Here is a 17,869-nt window from a genome sequence, read left to right on the forward strand (position 1 = left end):
GCCTCCTAAGGATGGATCCTGATGAAAAAGCTGCTCAGTGCCCAGATGGGATTGCAACTGTCCAAAAGCAACAAGTGGCTCGAAAGAGCTGCTCAGCTCTGCTCACTGGTGAGGGTCTTTTGGGACAAAAGGGGAGTTGGGAAAGAGGGGGACAGCTGGCAGGGGCTGGATGCTACCATGAGCACAAAAGCCAATCATTTTTAAATCCTGGGTGGATGACCTAGGTCTTTGCAAAACAGGGACATAGATACTCATTCCAGAGCACACAGCTGTTTATGGCTCCAACTTGGCCTTGTTTGCTCTGAAAAACTGTAAACATTCCTTTTGCCACTGCCCACCCCACTCAAAGGTCTACTTCACTTGGAAAATTTTGGTTTTACTATTTTTTTTTTTTTTTAAGATTTATCTATCTATTTGAGAGGCAGAGCCAGAGAGAGAGACAGGGATAGAGAGAGGTCTTCCATCTGATGGCTCATTCCCCAGAGGTAGGCCAATCCACAGCCAGGAGCCAGGAGCTTCCTCCAGGGTCTGCAACCTGGGTAGAGAGGCCCAAGCACTCAAGCCATCTTCCACTGCTTTCTCAGGCCATAAGCAGAGAGCTGGATTGGAAGAGGAGCAGCCAGGACATGAAATGGAGCCCATATGGGATGTCAGTACAGCAGAGGCTTAGACTATGCCACAGTGTTGGGCCCCTAGTTTTCACTTTTAACATCAAAGGGCAGCAATGGGCTGGGTAACTGGCTCAGGGAAAGAGGTGGGAGGGGGATGCATAAGCTGGGTGATATGAGAGGACACCGAGCCAGAAAGTCCCAAGAACCAAGACCTCACAGAAACTTTGGCCCAGGCTTCCTGCTTAAGAGAAATACAAGTCCACTCTGTAAGCCCAGCTGAAGTCTGGGGTCTACCCACTTATACTCCAGGTTTGACAGGCTTAGCCGCAGCAGGCTGGGTGACCCCCACATCTGCACCTGCGAGGCTCAGCACACCCGCCCCTTACCCTGGGGCGCTGCTCCAGACCAAGCACCACAAAGCAGGCGGAAGTTGGGTCACATTTGTTCAGTCTTTATTGACAGCAAAGTACATAATACGTGGCCACTTCTGTAACTGCTAACAATAAAGGTGAGGCGGTAAAAAGAAAAGGAGCCAGAGCAAGCATCTCCAAGGAAAACAAACGTCTAAGCCTGTATGTAGCTACTAACCCTGTCCTGAGGCAGGACCAGGTGGGCACTCGCTGCCTCCAGTGTGTGGGAAAGACCAGCCGCCTGGCCCAGCGAGGGCAAAAGAAGGCCCCACAATGTGTGATTTAAGGGGACTTGGAGCTCCAACTACGTCCCAACCGTGCCTTTCCCAACCCCTTTCCCTCACTTTGACACCAAGAATGTTGCCCCGACTCCACCCTGAGCCGAATGTGACAGACCAGGGTGGCCGAAGTCCAGCTGGTCTTTCCCAGAAGCACAGCCCTGCACCCCAAAACCTACCCTGGCCTTGCCAAAAGCAGCCCAGCACACGGGAGACCCCTGGGGCAGAGGGAAATACCTGCCTGCAAGAGGCTACTTCCTTTCTGCAGCCTTGGGTGCCAGCACAAGGTCAAGGTTGCTAACAGGAAACTGCACCACAGAGGGTAGCAAGGGAAGTCAGGCACGATCCAACCCTGCTGGAGTCCCTCCGCTTCCCAACTGCTCCGAGGAGCACACAAGCCTCTGGCTTGCCCTGGTGGCTCCAGAAGCAGGCAACCCGTTCAGGCACAGTGACAAATATCGAGTTCCAAGTACAGGAGAGGCAGGAGCCAGCACCCCTCCCCGCTGCAGGCCAAGGGCAGAAGCAGAGGTGATTTAAGGTCGTCCTTGGGGGAGGTAGCCTGGAGGCTGCCCTGCCCTTTCTGTTGGAGGTCCTGGTGTTGCACCCCACCACCTCTTCAACAGTCCGCCCTGTCCACTACAAACCAAAGGAATCTTGGAAGTCACAGAATTTTCATCTTCAGACCCTGTCTCTCCAGCCATGCTGGTCTCAGCCCACCCTAGCAGGAACTCAGGACAGCAAAAGTTCCATTGGTATGACAGAGTATGAGGCCGAGCCTTCCCTGGACACAGGGCGTGGTCCACAGACAACACCCGAGGAAGTGGAAGCACCCACCCAGGGAAGGGGAAGCAAGCACCGTTGGGTGGCTGTGAAGCCAAGGGACTCCCATGCCCCCTGTGAGCATCCTCACCCCACTCTGCTCCTCTGTGCCTCTCCCTGAAGAGCAGAGAGGACCCAGATGACAGATGCCACAGCTATGGCTCCATTCTAGGAGGTCTAATTCTCCAATAGAATCAGAGATTAAAAAAAGAATGAAGACCACAACCTGTCCTATGATAAGCTCAAGTTCAGATATATGAACGGATACAGGCAGAGCAGCCACAGAGTGGGGCAGAGCTTCCCAGCCCTTTTTGGCCCCGGGCACGGTGTGTCCCAGCCACGCTCCAGTGGCCACGTTAGCAGAGGCAGGGCAGTGGAGGGGGGGCTGCTCATTCTGGAGGCTTGGTCCCAACACTACAAGTCAATAAGGAAGCAGCTTAAGTGAGTCAAGGCTCAGAGATGAGAAGAACCCTCTTCCAAGGCAGTGGGATAGACAGCCAAGGCACTAAATGGTTTGGCACCTGGGAGCTTCTTCAAGTAAAGTTGAGCGCCCTACCCACTGAACGGCCGAGGTTTCCCCTAGCACAGACCGGCAGCCCTTGCGTCCTCAGGATCCTGACCCAGGCCTGCCGTCCACCCTGCACCCCAGAACCGTGCGAGGCACACTACGGAGAGAACAGACGCTGAGGCTGGAACGCGCCAGTCCCACGAGCGCACAGGGGCAGCCATCCCCGCTCCAAGGTCACGGTTGGCACCACCACGCTCTCCCTTCAAGGCCGGCGGTGCCGTCTCCTGAGCTCTCTCGGGGACTAGGTTTGACTTTTCGTTTTTAATAGCCAAACAGATCTGAAGCCCCAATTTTAAGTCCAGAAAAACGAAGACTCGGGCGGCCTGGACGGCTCCGAGTCCGAAGTGGGAGATTCGGCGTGGGCTACAGAGTAACGGAGTCGGGTTTAACTGAAAACGGCTCGGCCGGGGCTCTGAGGGCTACAGGAGGGTCTCCAAGGGCGTCCGCCAACGGCCGAGCAGCAGCCGCCGAGGGCGTGGCCCACCAGGCACTAGGAATACAGATGCGGAAACCGAGAGGTTAACGATGCTCAAGTCCCCCTCCTGTCTGGTCTCCCTTCTCCTCCACCCCCGCACCCACAAGGTCGGGAATCGCACTCCTTTCAGACAATGAGCTTCGGCCCAGGATGTTCTCAATCTAAGACTCCGACACAGGTGCCTGTGATTTACAAGCCTTGCTTTTAAACACTTCCGGAAAGCGGCTTCCGCCACCCCCAGGCCCCTCCTGGTCAGCAACGCCAAGTTCGCTGGGCCGCACTGGATATGAACCGCCGCAGACGGCCACCGTGGTGGGGGAAAGATGCCTGCCCACTACCCTAGCGGTCACAGTGAACAAAAACGACCGCCCACCATCACCACCACCACACACCAGCAACGCCACCCTGTGAGCGCGAGTCCGCCACCAAGGGGCCGCCGTGCGCCTGGCAATGCAGGAAAACGCGCAAGGGATGTGACCAGTCACTTCTGGGAAGCCGAAAGAGCCGGCGCTGCCCCGGACGCCGCAGGAGGCACGGTTCCGCGCCTTCCTTCCTCACTGCGTTCATGAAGTTGAGTCCTGCGTAAGTTCCCTGACCGGGCAGGATGGGCCACTCTGGCTTCTCGAAGGTTCCGAGAAGCAGCAAGGAGGGCGTCACAGGGCCACCCCGGCAGCCGGAGGCAGGCTCAGGCTCTCCGCAGTGGGCCTCTTCCCTGAGTTTGACTTTTGAGTTGAAATCTTAACTCATTTCAACTCAAAAAAAAAAAAAAAAAAAAAAAAAAAAAAAGATAGGAGTGTCACCCATCTGTCACTACGCTCCAGCTCTACTTGGGGGCAAGGAGGGAGGGAGGTAACACGGAAAGGGTTTCAAACCCCATTCTGGAGGTTGTCAGGGCAGCCAGGCGCTAGCCAGCCTCCTCCCTCCATGCACCCCACAGGTGCCCGAGCCTGTCCCACCTAGAACACATGAGGCCATTTCCCCTTGGAGGAACTCCAGCTCCCGACCCCAAACACTCAGTACAGGCCCTCCTGCAAAATACTTACGGCAAACAGCTTTACAGTATTTGTACATTTACACAAAAATAGATCCTTTTATATATATATATATGTATTTATAACTGGTTACACGTTGGATTCATAATTAGGCATCACCAGTAGTAGTTGGCACAGTTTGTCATTTAAGCTCAGGGTCAAGTTCTGTTTTCATTTCGCCGTTCCAAAGTACAAAAAGAAAAAAAAAAAAATCAAAGGCATTTCCTCTCCGTGGTGTTTTCTTAAATACAGTAATGTCATAGGAAACGATATGTACAGATGGATGGTGCCTCCTGACCCCTCCTCTGTCTCCTGGAGATAGGGGCCGGGGTCTGAAGGAGGCAGGGGTCAATGCGGCCGGCTGCTGGACTCTGATGCCTGCCTCTTGCGTGAAGGGGTGTAGCCGTTGAGATAGCCGTTGGTCTGCCTTTTGGAAAGCCCTCCGTTGAGGATGTCCTGGATGTGTTGAACGATGAGGTTGATGGCCACTGTGGGGCAGAGACCAGAAGCATTAGGAAAGGAGGGAGGGACGAGAGCTCGTGCAGGGCTGTGGGCACACTCAGGTCTGTCTGGGTGAAAGGACACACAGGAACCAGAGGCAGACTTCCAGGGAGGTGGCTCCAGCCCTAGCGGCCAAATCATTCAACCTTCCGGGGCCTGTGACGGGGCAGCAACCTCTCACAGCAGAGTGCAAAGGAACAAGGCAGACAATGCCTGGCATTCAGGCAACCCTTCATGAAGGGGCTTCTTAGCAGCAGATGGTCAAGAGTCACCACTGGAGGAAGCAATCAAGCAAGGTACTGCCGACCTGAGGCCTGCCCATGGTCCTGACCGCAGAAGTCCGGAGACCCTTCCACCAGCCGCCCATGGAAAGCCCTTCTCTCCCTCCACCACAAATGCAGGATGGAGATCTGTTATTAGCCTTGGAAATAAATTCTGCACCTCAATCAACTGATCAATGCCAACATCTCCAAATAAGGAGGAAGCACCCAGCCTTTTCTGATGTGACACACCATACTCCCTCCTGACCGTGTCAGCTCACACCCAGAGCGAGGAAGCAAAGGATGCGTCCACATGCAGGACCATTCTAATGAAAAATGGGTCTATACTCTTAAAGATCCTGTCAATGGGAAGCTTCCTGGAGTGGGTGACTACACTGGGGCTGTGAATGAGCATGATGGCAAATCATCCTGAATGAGGCCAGCCACGTGAGGCAGCAGAACTGTTCTGCTCACAGCTTCAGGCTAGTGGCACACACATGCCTGCAGGGCCCTGCCGTGGTCACCGCACATCTTGCCCCACAGTACGCCTAACCAAAGGGCACAGGTTTCACACCCAAGCACAGCGCCCGGCCCGGACTCACCGAGATTATCTGCACCTCTAGGAATGATCACATCGGCGTATTTCTTTGTCTGTGGAGAAAAAGATTTCCAAGACATCAGTGGGACTATTCAGAGGTTAAACTGGCCCGAGCTCCCCCTCCAAGGGAACACGGGAAAGGGCCAGCCTTCCACTACCAACCCCAGAGGGCACAGCAAGAGGCGTCCAATAGGATCCTGTGCACCACTTCATGGCCGAGGCACACCTAGAGATTTGGGGGCCCCCGACAAAGGCCTTATTTAGCTGCAGCATGATGGGAGAAGGGAGGCAGAGAATAAGGCACAAGGAATGAGGACTTCTATGTTCCCGTGAATGTGAAATGATCCGATTGGGTGGCTCATTCAAAACCAATTAATAATTTGACATTTTAATTATCTACCTCAAATTTTTATCTACTTTGAATGATAATAAATCAGCTTTTGCTTAAGTTCTTGTTAGTGATGTCTCTGATAGTAACCGATACAGAGGACACGGTCTTTGAAACCAAGTACATACTTGCATCTTTGCCACTAAGAAAAGCATCAGTTAGAGAAGCCTAAACGTGAAAAGGGAGCAGTTCACCTTGGCCTTTTATGCTCGGGGTTAAGAGGTGGCACCACTGACCCCTAGGTGCAAGGACAAAGCCAGGAAAGTAATCCCCACCCATGGCCAGTGCCACTGGCTGTTATTATACAATGTAAAGATTTTAAAAGGGGAGGGGGGGGCACCAATAGCTAGACCCATTTCTTTTGCTTTTATTGACCTTGCTGAGATTTTGTGGGCCGTTTTACAAGGACCCATGTCCTGGCATATGAGCTCAGTTAAGCCTAAGAGCAAACAACACCCTAGTAATGACCAGCGCAAGCCCCTCTTCCCCCAGGCAGCTTCCATGCTGATGCTGTTGAATGCAGCTGCAGCAGGCCCAAATCCAACCTAAACAAAGCAGGTGTACATCAGGTCTGGCTTCTGGGCTTGCAAAGCAATGTGCTGGTCCTCCCTGAGCAGGGAGCAGCTGGACAGTGGGATCAACAAAAGCAGCCCAGGAAGTACCTGTCTGTAACTTTGAGCTGCATTACAACTAAGTCAAATGGCAAGAAACTGGCGATCATCTTAACTCACTGTCCAATAATAAACTAATTTCTGTTATTAAGTTAGAGCAGGACGATTCTCAGGAGAGAAATGGATGATGGAAAAGAGGAGATGATGGGCCTGGCGCTGTGGTGTAGTAGGCTAAGCCTCTGCCTGCAGCGCCGGTATCCCATATGGGCCACAGTTTGTGCTCCTCTTCTGATCCAACTCTCTGCTATGGCCTGGGAAGGCAGTGGAAGATGGCCCAAGTGTTTGGGCCCCTGCACCAGTGTGGGAGACCTGGAAGAAGCTCCTGGCTCCTGGCTTCATATCGGCCCAGCTCTGCCCATTGCGACCATTTGGGGAGTGAACCAGTGGATGGAAGACTTTTCTGTCTCTCCCTCTCTGTCTGTAATTCTACCTCTCAAATCTTTTTTTAAAATTTTTCTTTTAAAAAAAGAAAACAGGAAAGGATCTCCTAGCTCCTTGGCATACTCTGTCCTCTTCCCAGAAACCTAATCTTGTAACCTAACCGTCTCCAAGGCAATGAATAGGGCCTCAAGGTTACTCAGCTAACTCAGAAAGTCCACCTGTCCTTGATCTGAAACAGAAGTCTGGTTTGATGTAAAGAAATAATGACAGGTTTAGAACACATTTCCAGGAGAGAAGGAGAAAAAGTTAATTGTTAAACAGAAAAATCCCCAAACCTAGCTTTACTCTAAACCCGTTTCAAGGCCTTCCCAGATGGTAGGCGCCCCAGAAGACCTTACCCAAGACGAGATCAAGTCCCAACCTCTCCCTCCCTGCCTTCCACCCACTTTGGAGCTTAATTATCAATAATTGAGGAGTCTGATCACGGTGTGGCCAAGCTGGAGAAGGCACCATGACTCCGGTGTAGGATTCTCCTCCTCCCCAGACTAAACCATCTCCCCCACTTCCCGTGACTTCTACCTTTCTGTGCCACCCCTCCCCCACCCCTGCCCAACCCGAGAGGTAGATGGTGTCTCCTGGGCTGAGGACTCCACCCTCACTCCCTACTTCCTTCTCCGAAAGGTACCTATGTAGAGAATTCCCAGCCACCACCATGCGGAGGACTACGAGGAGGACCTGAAGTCTATGCCAGGGCATTGTCAGGAAGCTTATCCCTGCTGAGACTTCTCTGGGGGCCCGACAGGTTTGAACACAGCTCCTCTAAGAGCCATCATGAGGTAGGACACAGCCTGAACTGAGGGTCCCACACCACAACCCCACCACACAAAAATGTGTAGGACTTGCTGAGAATCAAAATGGCAGCCCAAGGACTGGCTCCACCCTAAAAGGGCTGCCTGGAGACACAACGGCAGAGCTCAAGGCACCCAGGCTGCCCTCTCATGTGAGCAGTGAGAGTTACTCAAATATCTCTGCGTGCTTTCCTGAGTTCCAGATTCTGGGCTGGTGTTCCAGCGTAATGGGTAAGGCTGCTGCCTGCAACGCCAACATCCCATATGGGCACCAGTTTGAGACCCAGCTGCTCCACTTCCGATCAAGCTCCCTGCTAATGTGCCTGGAGAAGCAGTGGAAGATGGCCCAAGTGCTTGGGTCCCTGTACCCAAACAGAGACCCAGAAGAAGCTCCAGGCTCCTGGCGTCAGCATGCCACAGGCCTGGATTTGGGGAATGAAGCAGTAAATGGAAAATCTCTATCTCTCTCTCTCTAACTCTGCCTTTTAAGTAAATAAAAAATAAATCAAGGAGGCAAGTACTATGGCTCAGTGGCTTACAACACTGGCATCCCACGTGGGTACCAGTTTGAGACCCAGTTGCTCCACTTCCAACCCAGCTCCCTGCTAATGCGCCTTTGGAAGTGAAAGCAGCAAAGGATGGCCCAAGTGCTTGGGCCCCTTCTCCCCACGTGGGAGACCCAAAAGAAGCTCCTGGCTCCTGGATTTGGCTTGGCCTGATCCTGGCTGTTGCGGCCATTTGGGGAGAGAACCAGCAGATGGAAGATTTCTCTCTGGAACTCCACACCTTTCAAATAAATAAATCTTCCAAAAAATTTTTTTCCAGATTCTACAGTCAGCAGAAACCAACCAAAGAACCCCACTCACTGGCAAGCAGAACTCCTCGAAGGCAGGCTTGACGAATGTGATGTACTGAGACAGAATCTGCTCCAGGTCCCGCCCTCGCTCACTGATGTCCCTTAATACTGTAAGAGAAGGAGAAAACAGTCAGCCAGCATGCCCGCCCCCCGTGAGGCAGGCCAGGCCCGCACAGGCCCCACGTTTGCTATGGGTGATTCACATGCCGGAGTCCAGAGAGACTTGGCCAAGATCTGATCAGCAGCAGTTGCAGAAAATAGCCAAGTTTACATTCTTTTTTGGTTTACTATGGTCAGATTTCTGCTGTGACAAAATGTTCTCTGAAACAAGAAGAATGCCTGGCCAGAGCCAATGACCTTCTTGTCTCTACATCTGACCCAAATAAAAAAGCAATGTCATCCCCAAAAAAGAGGGAGAGGGGTGGGCACAGCCCCGGAGAACTCACCGCTAACAGGAAGCAAGGTGGTGGGGCTTCCTCCTGTCCTCTGCGCTTACCTGTGTTCGCAAGTCAAGCAACCTGCTGCGTCTGGCTCCCACCCACACTCCCTGAGAGACGGTGAGGAGGCAGAGCATGCCGGGATGGTAGCTGTTCCCACCGCCCTCACGTACACAGGTTTGCACACAGGAAAAGCAGTTCACGAAAAGGAGAAAACCAAGGTCTAGAAAACTGTGGGCTGCAGCCATGGAGAAGCCCAGGTAGACCCTAAGTCACCATCTTCTCTCCTCTTCCTTCTTCCCCCAGTCAGTTTTATACAGGGACTTTTCACCCACATTTCTTTCTTTTTTTTTTTTTTTTTTAATAGAGCTTAAGAAATGGAATAAAGGGGGCAGAATCCTGATGATGCCACGGCACATTAACCCCTGGGAGCCTCGGTTTCCCCTTCAGGGCTGACTCTGGAAGGAGGTGCTCTCAGATCAAAATGGCCTCGCCCGCCGGATGTCATTTTACAACTTGTTCCCCAGCTGCCAAGTCTTTCATCACCACGGCAGAGGTTACCAGATCCGCCCACAGTCACTGGCAACGGCCCCTCAGCTCCTCCTCGGCTACCTCTCAGCTAGCAGACTCAAGGGTGGGGTGAAGCTCTCTGTCAACAAACACAGGCAATCGCTGTTCGTTTCTGGAAAGCTGTGGTTCCAAATACCACAGGTGCACATGCGCAGACGCGCAGGGGCAGGGAAGGAAGCCTGCAGCGAGGGTTCAGATCAGAAGGCTAGGAAACCGTCGGGGAGTCCGTGTTCCAGGGAGCCAGCCAGGGACTAATGACGCCACCATCTGACTTTCAAACCAGCTCCTCCATTTACGAAGTGGATTTTTAGCACATGCGTCCTGGTAATAAGACGGCTGCCTGGTCTTTAATGTGTCAGGGCTTGTTCACAACCCCTCCTACTGGCCCAGCCCAGCCTGGCCAGGAAACGGCCTTCTCCCGCACTGCAACACAGGCATCGGCTGGGAATGCTCAGCCCAGAGGAAGCCCTGAGGAACTGCCACGTGGCCGGCCCCTAGGAGTCCTCCGAGCTCTGGCACACATAGCCAATGAGCACAACGTGGCCAAAACAGAGTGCAGCCTCCTGCTCTTCACACGTTTCCAGAAAAAGGTCAAGGGAAAAAGGAAAGCAGATCAGGAAGATATCAGGGCTGGGGTTAAAGCACACACACACACACACACACACACGCATACACGGGCAGTGTTCACTTCCCTGCCAACGCCCAATGCCAAGTTTGTTCTACGAGATGTGCTTTTCACACGACTGCTTATGGCTTTGGCTACGTGGGCGCCTTTGCCACTCTCCCGGCACGCCCGCATTCCTTCACGTGGCCCCAGCTCCTGGCTCCCTGTGTCTGGCAGACATGGTGGCCTTATCTGCTCTGTCACCGGAGAGAAGCGAGTGGCCATGCAGAAGCCTGGAAAGAGATGACTCACGGGGCATCTGTCGAGCAGCCCAGACTCTGCTTCCAGCACTACCTGCTGCGGGTGAAAACTGGCCTGGATGTGAATGCTGTCCCCAGCAACTCCTCTGTGACCTTTGAACCTCCATGACCTTGGTGGTAATATAGTGGCAACAGCAGGACCTTCTTCCTAAAGTTATTATGCAGGGTACAGAGAGAGGAGCACAGAAGCCAGGACACAGCACCCATGCACACGCGTTTCTGAAATGACTGATGACAGCACCCTCTGCAGAGCTATGGCTCCCTGACACAGCACAGTGGCAGCACAGGAACCAGGATCTCGGGCAGGCAGGAGAGGCCCAGAGTGAAGCAGGGAGTCCTGCAGCGCAGCTGGACAGGTGACGGTGTGGTCCAGGAGGGGCCCGCAGGACGCAGACACCCGCAAGACAGAGTGCCGTAGAAGAAACGGGGCAGGCAGGGGAGAAGAGACAGATGGGGGTCAGCAGGCTGCCCACACAGAGGGAACACGCAAAAGCCAAGGGTACCGCCCACCTCTGCTCCCCAACAGCCTTGGGCCCTTCCTCAAGCCAAGGATGACATGGGGCCAGCCAGCTGGCTGTGTTGAAACGCCCTGCCCCTCAGGCACAGCCCAGAGACGGGGCCAAGCCAAAGATGCAGTCTGAACCGGGCCAGGGCACAAATGGGAAACCAAAGACACAGAGCCAGCTGCCCCTGACCTCACTAGGACCCCAGCTCATCTGCTGGACCAGGACAGGCCCTTTCGGAGGAGGAAGCAGAGGGCAGGAAGCTACTGGTCTACCCAGAGCCCTTGCCTGGACGTCTGCTTAGGCCCTTCTAAACCCAGCAGAACTTCTGGTCAGCCCAGGACGAGGGCACATTTAGAAGGACCTGAAACACAGTGGCTAAGTCAGTTCACTTCCGAAGCCAGGTGAGGAAACGTGCTATCCCACAGGAAAAGAACAGACTGGACATCCTGAAGGCCACTACGGCCCCAATTCTATGTGATCCAGGCACAAAGAATGGTGCAGGGGGGACCAGGCGTCCACTGTGCTAAGTCCCCCAGCCCCGCCCTGTTCCTGTGGCCAAGGGCAGAGCCAAGGGCGAGCAAGGAGGGACGCAGAGGCCGGCACTGCTGGGAACCAAGGCCCTTGAACCACAAGGGGGAGGGAGGGGTGCCTCCTCAGGCCCCTCCCCCCTCACGTGGGGGTCTCATGCCCAGGAGGGTGACAGACAGATGGGTGAAATCCTGGAGCAACTTGGGAATGTTCTCAAGCCCAACAGCTGCTCATGACTAACCCACTCCCCTCCCTCATCCTGCACCCCTCCCCCCCGAAGCACATGCCAGGCATGTTTCCTGTCCTACGTGGAGAGAGAATGGGTTCATGTGATCGGCATGGGGGGGGGGGGTGACTTGTGGGCAGGTGGCAAATCAGTAGGTCCGAGCCAGGAAGCTCTAGGGAAGGCAGGGGCTGGCAGACCTGGCCCACAGAAGCCCCCAGGGACAGCCCCATCACCTTGGGGATTACCTCCATTCCTCCTAAGGGTCCCAGGACAAGGAAGTGGGAGTGTTCTATTCAACTCACACCATGATGACCCCAATTTGAGTTAGAGGCCCACAATTCACTGACTTTCCAACATCATGGCCACGACTCCTGATACGGCTCTAATCCCCTGGGCCCTCCTGCTGGACAATGCTGGCACCAGCTCCTGGGGCCCTGACCTAGTGGTTTGTCCTAGTGGCAGATCAGAGGATGTGGGTGGCTTGAGCCAAAGCAGACTCTCATCCACCAGGCAGACACTCGTTGACTAATGCCCGTTCCACCTGACACCTCACCTGCCTTAGGAACACTCATGGGCTACGATCGCCCAGCAGGAAAATGACACACACAGAGGTTAGAACACCATCTGCCCAAGGTCGCACACCTAGGAAGAAGGATCTCAGCCCAGTTCACGGGACTCCAAAATGTGCTGCTCCTGAGACACTGTGCTGCCTCCCTAACTTGGCAAAGGTGCTGAACCAGACCCTGGGGACTGCCAGGCTGGGGCTTCACTGATTCGAAGGTGACCACACATCCTGCCTCATCTAGAACCTTCTCCCCACCGAGAGGCCTGTTCCTCTTGGCTTCCCTATAACGAAACCCAAGCCTGAGGTGCCACAAAGCCTCCAGGAGGCTCTGTGCAGGGCCTACACCACAGCAACCCCCCCCCACTCTTGTCCTCCACGAGGTCCCACCTGTCCCCACCCCGATTCACTCACAACCGCTCTTGGGGCAAACCCCAGGGCCGGTTCTTCTGTAGGATGAGCCCCTGTGACGACAGCACGCACCTGGATGATGACAGATGTGCTTCACCAACCAAGAAACGGAAGTCACCCACCTCGGGAGGGAGAAGGCTCTTGGCCGGGGCCCACAAAACTGGGAACGTGTTCTGTGATAGGGAGCTAAGCTTGCCGTTCCCCGCCTCCCTCCTCCCGGGCACAGCAGAGCCAGAAACCTCAGTCACCTTTCATTCCTCACAAGTTACCCCACCTCTCAACCGCCCGTGCTGGGTCCTGTCAATTCTCACTCTGCTAATACCCTTTGCAAGTCTCCCCGGCCCCACGTTCCATCTCCCACACAGCAGCACGACAGCCCGCAGTCCAGGTCAGCAAAACAGACTCCAAACAGACTCCCCGGCCACAGTCTTTACTCAACATCTCCTCAGAATGGTGGTGCAGCACAGGGCGGTGGTCACTTCATCTGCCTCCCCCAGTTCAAAACTGCCCAGAGAGACCAAGTCACTCTCCGTCCTCACAGCCTGGCCCTGCCCTACTTTCTGGCACCTCCTCAACACAATCCTCTGCACGTTCCAGCCACCTGCCATTCTCAGAACAAGCCACTTCTGTCTACACCTGCGACATACGCTTTCTTGGATGGTGTCCATCCGCCCCACCCCCACCCTCTCTCAGCATGAAGCCTCGGGAAGTCTCTTGCAGGAAGCAGACTCTGCTCGGTGTCTACAGAGCTTAAATCACAGGCCAGCTCCCCATCCTGAGCGCCTGTGCCTCCCGTACCAGGTACAGGCTCAGCAGGGTGCAGACACTCACTCAGCAAAGCCTGATGAGGGAACAGGGCTGCTGGGCTGCCTGGGAAGGGCAGCAGGGCCCCACAAAGCTCTCTGCAGGATGAAGGGGCTAGGGAAGCAGGCTGGGAAGGCGAGCTGCCCAGCACTGCGGGCACAGCGGGCTCCTGTCCCCAGATGCCCTGTGGCTAGTTCCCATCATCGAGGCATCTTGGTTTCGATGCCTTGCAAAGGGGGCGGGGAGGGGCTGGAACTCACAGGCATCACGGGCATCGCACCACACTTTTTCCCAGCAAAACCAGAATGTCAACTTCTTATTTTGTCTCAGTGACCTCACAGGCCTTTCGTTATCCAAAACAGTAAGTGACTAATCCCTTCTCAAATGTCACCGAAGTCTGGGCAGGAGGATATCCTGGGGCTGGACAGACGCAGCTGGGCTGGGCCACACAGCTGCCCCAGGCGAGGCACATGCTTCAGGCTCAGGGCCCGCCACAGGCTCCTGACCCCCACCCCATCCCAGACAGCCATCTACAGCCTTGAAGAACACACCTCTGCGGGACAGCCGGGTGTCGGCGTCTGTGTCCACAAAAAGCTTCATCTGGAACAGGTCTCGGACCTCCTGCGAGTAGAAGGCCAGGATCCCTTCGAAGAGCACCACGTCGGCGGGGTAGACAGTAACCGTCTCCTCCTTCCTGCAGGCAGAGGGCACATGAGGGCAGGCTGGGCCGACGCAGGGGTCGAGGAGCATGGCTCCCACGGCCTTACAGAAGAGCCCTCCACGCCACCCAGGAGCCAAGAGGAAGTGTTCACGGCGAGGACAAGGGGCTCCTTTGACCAGCTCTCCTGGGCTCTCGCCACAAAGCAGAGAGGGCAGACATCCTTTTCACAAGAATAAAAAAAAAAACCTGCTGTGGGCCTCAGAACACAGACAGACAACAGCAGACGCCACTTCTCGCTTCTCCGGGGGCGTCCTGAGGAATGCCCTGCGCCAGGCATCTGTGGAACCTCGCAGCGTGAACTTTGAAACACAGAGGCTCGATTTTCTCTCAGCAGCCCCATCCCTCCCCCAGGTCCTGAGGCAAATGAAAGGGGGAAGAAAGAACAGAGACCGGGACAGAGGAGAGGAGGACACAAGGCTTAGAACAAGAGGAGACAGACCAGAAGCGTCTGTGCAGAAGTCAGGTCCCGAGTTCTATCTGATCTGACTGTACCCCAAGCCAGCACAGTGGTCACAGGTCAGGACACAGGTCCCTGGGGGCAGCCGCCCTTATCTGCACCCCAAGGCAGGTGGGGACGAGAAATTCCATAAATGGATAAGCAATGGCTCCAAGAGGGAGCGTCTGCTTGGGTCCGGCTCTGTCTGCTCTCAACAGGTTGCTATAGGGGCTGGTGCTGGGGTGTGACGGGTTAAGCCATGACTCTGTTCCTACTCAGGGTCACGGAAACAGAGGCTTCCCTTCAGAGGGCTGGCGTGATGGGATCGGCATGCTTCCTGGAGGGATCGTGAATTCTGGGAGCACACCCTCACACCTCTCCACCTCGGTCCAAGCCCGGCTCACCCAGGAGAGCAGAAAAAACTGTTTTCTTTGTTGTTCTTCCTGACCTTCCCTCCACCCCTCCTCCTCGTGTGTTCCAGGAACAACAGCTCAGGGGTGTTGATCAGAACAAGCTTGGTGCAGTTCCTCACCCAAGCCCCAGTCGTGATCTCTTCCTTCAGCGTTAATGAGACAGGACGGCTGGACAGTTCCAGGAAGAGCCTAGGTGAACGTGCCAAGGGTGCAACCCACGGCGTAGCCACTGCTCTGCCACCCGCTGCTGCAGGGGCTTCGAGCAGGGCCAGGGCAGAGGCCCCAAGTGTCCTGAGTGGGGAAGCAGGCCCAGCGCACACCAAGGGGGACACTCTGGGTTGCAAGCGATACAACCCAGTCCAGAACCGTCTACCTACCGGGAATGGGACACAAAGTCGTACACAGGGATCTGGACCGTTTTCCCTTCTGTGATTTCTTTGAGTGTCTTGAAGATGAGTTCGTTGTCAAAGGCATCTGAAGGAGAAGCACTCTGTTACCAACGCTTCTCAGCTTTAAAACGATCTCTCCTGCTGTCCTGCCCCCACCCCTCACCCCCGCCATGCGCCTCGAACTAGAGGAGCCAAGCTCTGGCCAGATTTCGCCTCTCCTTCTTGGCCACCCTTGCCCCCGGCCTCAGGCGGCTCTCTCTCTCGCCTCTAGGTTCAGCTGCTGTCCTGAGATTGGTATCTGCCAGCCTGGAAAGTTGACTCACAGCCGGTGGGGTATGTTCCACGGGCACCACGCCGAACCACCATGAGAAACCCAAACCAGAGCAAGGAGTGCCGATCGGGGCGGCCAGGACAAACTCGTTCAGGCAGCACCCAAACTCGCCATCTCTTCCTGCCAGCCGCTGGGCTGAACCCACCCACTGGGTGCACCCACACCAGGGAGCAGAGGCTGCCTCAGATCAGAGTGGGTGCAAGGACCAGCATGTGTGCTCTGTCTGTGGCTCATAGACAGTCACCATGTTCAGACTCAGCCAGATATGAGCCAAGGGCTACAAGGGAGCGTTTCAAAATCCCTTCTCCCACAAGCCCCAGCATGGCCCTGACAGGTGGTTATTAGGCCCCTATGGTATACACTGGGACAGAGGAGCAAAGCAGCTTCCTCGTGAGAAGGACAAGAAAACTGCCCCCAACCCACCACTCCCAAACAAGCTCACGCATGTTCTCTTCTCTCCCTCTGTTTCTCTTATACACACATGTGCGCGCGCATGCACACACACACACACACACACACCACTCGTCCCTTTAAACCCTGACTCACCCGGGTGATCAAAGTTGAACTGGCCCTTGAGGGCCTTGGCCTTCTGCTCGGACGTGAGGACGCGGTAGAAGCTGTCCTGACTCAGGATGACCACCTGCTTCTGGCGATAGTCCACCTCGTTCTGGCCCAGGAGCTGCACGATCTTGGCGCAGACAGAGGACTGTGTGGAGGGAAGAGAGTACCAAGGAGTGAGAGACAGGAGTGTGGGTGGCAGGGCCACTGAGCTGACGCCCACTCTGAAGGAACAAACCAAAGGACCGTGAGTGAGCTGCGGGGCTCAGAGAGAACGGATGCAGGGAGACGGGGGTCCCTTCCCCCTTTCCTTAGCACAGTCACTGCTCTTCAGGCCTCTGCAGTGACCCAAGCCTTTCCCAAAGGCTCTAATAAGAGATGTCACCACCTGATTCTGCCTGCTTGCAGAGGGCACACGGATGACACTGGCCCCGGGAATCAAGAAGCAGCTGCACTGCCCGTGGGACACCCCTCGAGCCCCCGCAATTCTCTCTACAGTGACAGAATTAAAGTCACAGCCAGAGGTCAGGCCAAGATCAAGGCTTTACCCCCCCCCCCCCACTTCTGCTGGTTACTTGTGCTTTAGTCCACAGGCACCGACTTCTTCAGCTTCAGAGTGATGTGAGACACATACATCATCAACGCCTACAACAACCACTTAGGGTAGGGAGGCCTGTTCCAAAAGACCTCAAAGCTGCACGCTGGGGTGGGCACTGGGGTGCAGCAGGTTGAGCTACTGTTTGCGATGCCTGCACCCCGTATCGGAGTGCCAGTTCAAGTCCTGGCTAATCTGCTTCTGACCCAGCTTCCTGCTAACGTGCCAGGAAGGCAGCTGATAATGGTCCAAGTACTTGGGTTTCTGACATCCACGTGGGAGACCAGGATGGAGTTCAGGCTCCTGCCTTCACCCTGGCCCAGCCCTGGCCACTGCAGCTCTCTGAGGAGTGAACCAGCAGATGGAAGATCTCTGTCTCTGTGTCTGTACCTCCCCCTTCTCTCTAACTCTGCCTTTTAAATAAGTAAAATAAATCTTTTTTAAGGAAGGAAGGAAGAACGGGCAAACTACGTGGCTTTCAAAATTTTTTGCGCCAAAATAAAACTGCATTGTCCATTAGCTTTCTTTCATTCATTCATTTATTTATTTATTTATTTATTTTGACAAGCAGAGTTAGACAGTGAGAGACAGGGAGAAAGGTCTTCCTTCTGTCGGTTCACCCCCCAAGTGGCTGCTACGGCCAGCACATTGCAGCCAGCGTGCTGCGCTGATCCGAAGCCAGAAGCCAGGTGCTTCCTCCTGGTCTCCCATGCGGGTGCAGGGCCCAAGGACCTGGGCCATCCTCCACTGCCTTCCCAGGCCA

At 54.9% G+C, this 17,869-nt stretch overlaps 1 protein-coding gene across 3 annotated transcripts in view; it reads right to left on the reverse strand.

The window, feature by feature from the left end:
- Positions 1-1,041: 1,041 nt before the first annotated feature.
- Positions 1,042-17,869, reverse strand: part of UCK2 (uridine-cytidine kinase 2) — a 127,872-nt gene continuing 111,044 nt past the window's right edge. For all 3 annotated transcript variants that reach the window (XM_089299646.1, XM_051858423.3, XM_089299647.1), the window contains exons 2-7: positions 16,500-16,659; positions 15,611-15,707; positions 14,215-14,357; positions 8,706-8,803; positions 5,556-5,604; positions 1,042-4,680 (exon numbers count right to left, since the gene is read on the reverse strand). In XM_089299646.1, coding sequence (XP_089155772.1) covers positions 4,541-4,680; positions 5,556-5,604; positions 8,706-8,803; positions 14,215-14,263 — 336 coding nt within the window. In that variant the 5' untranslated portion in view covers positions 14,264-14,357; positions 15,611-15,707; positions 16,500-16,659 and the 3' untranslated portion in view covers positions 1,042-4,540. The remainder of the gene's footprint in view (positions 4,681-5,555; positions 5,605-8,705; positions 8,804-14,214; positions 14,358-15,610; positions 15,708-16,499; positions 16,660-17,869) is intronic.

The sequence above is a fragment of the Oryctolagus cuniculus genome, chromosome 7, assembly GCF_051225735.1.
Source record: "Oryctolagus cuniculus isolate XC-2025 breed Fujian yellow rabbit chromosome 7, ASM5122573v1, whole genome shotgun sequence".
NCBI classification, from domain to species: domain Eukaryota; kingdom Metazoa; phylum Chordata; class Mammalia; order Lagomorpha; family Leporidae; genus Oryctolagus; species Oryctolagus cuniculus.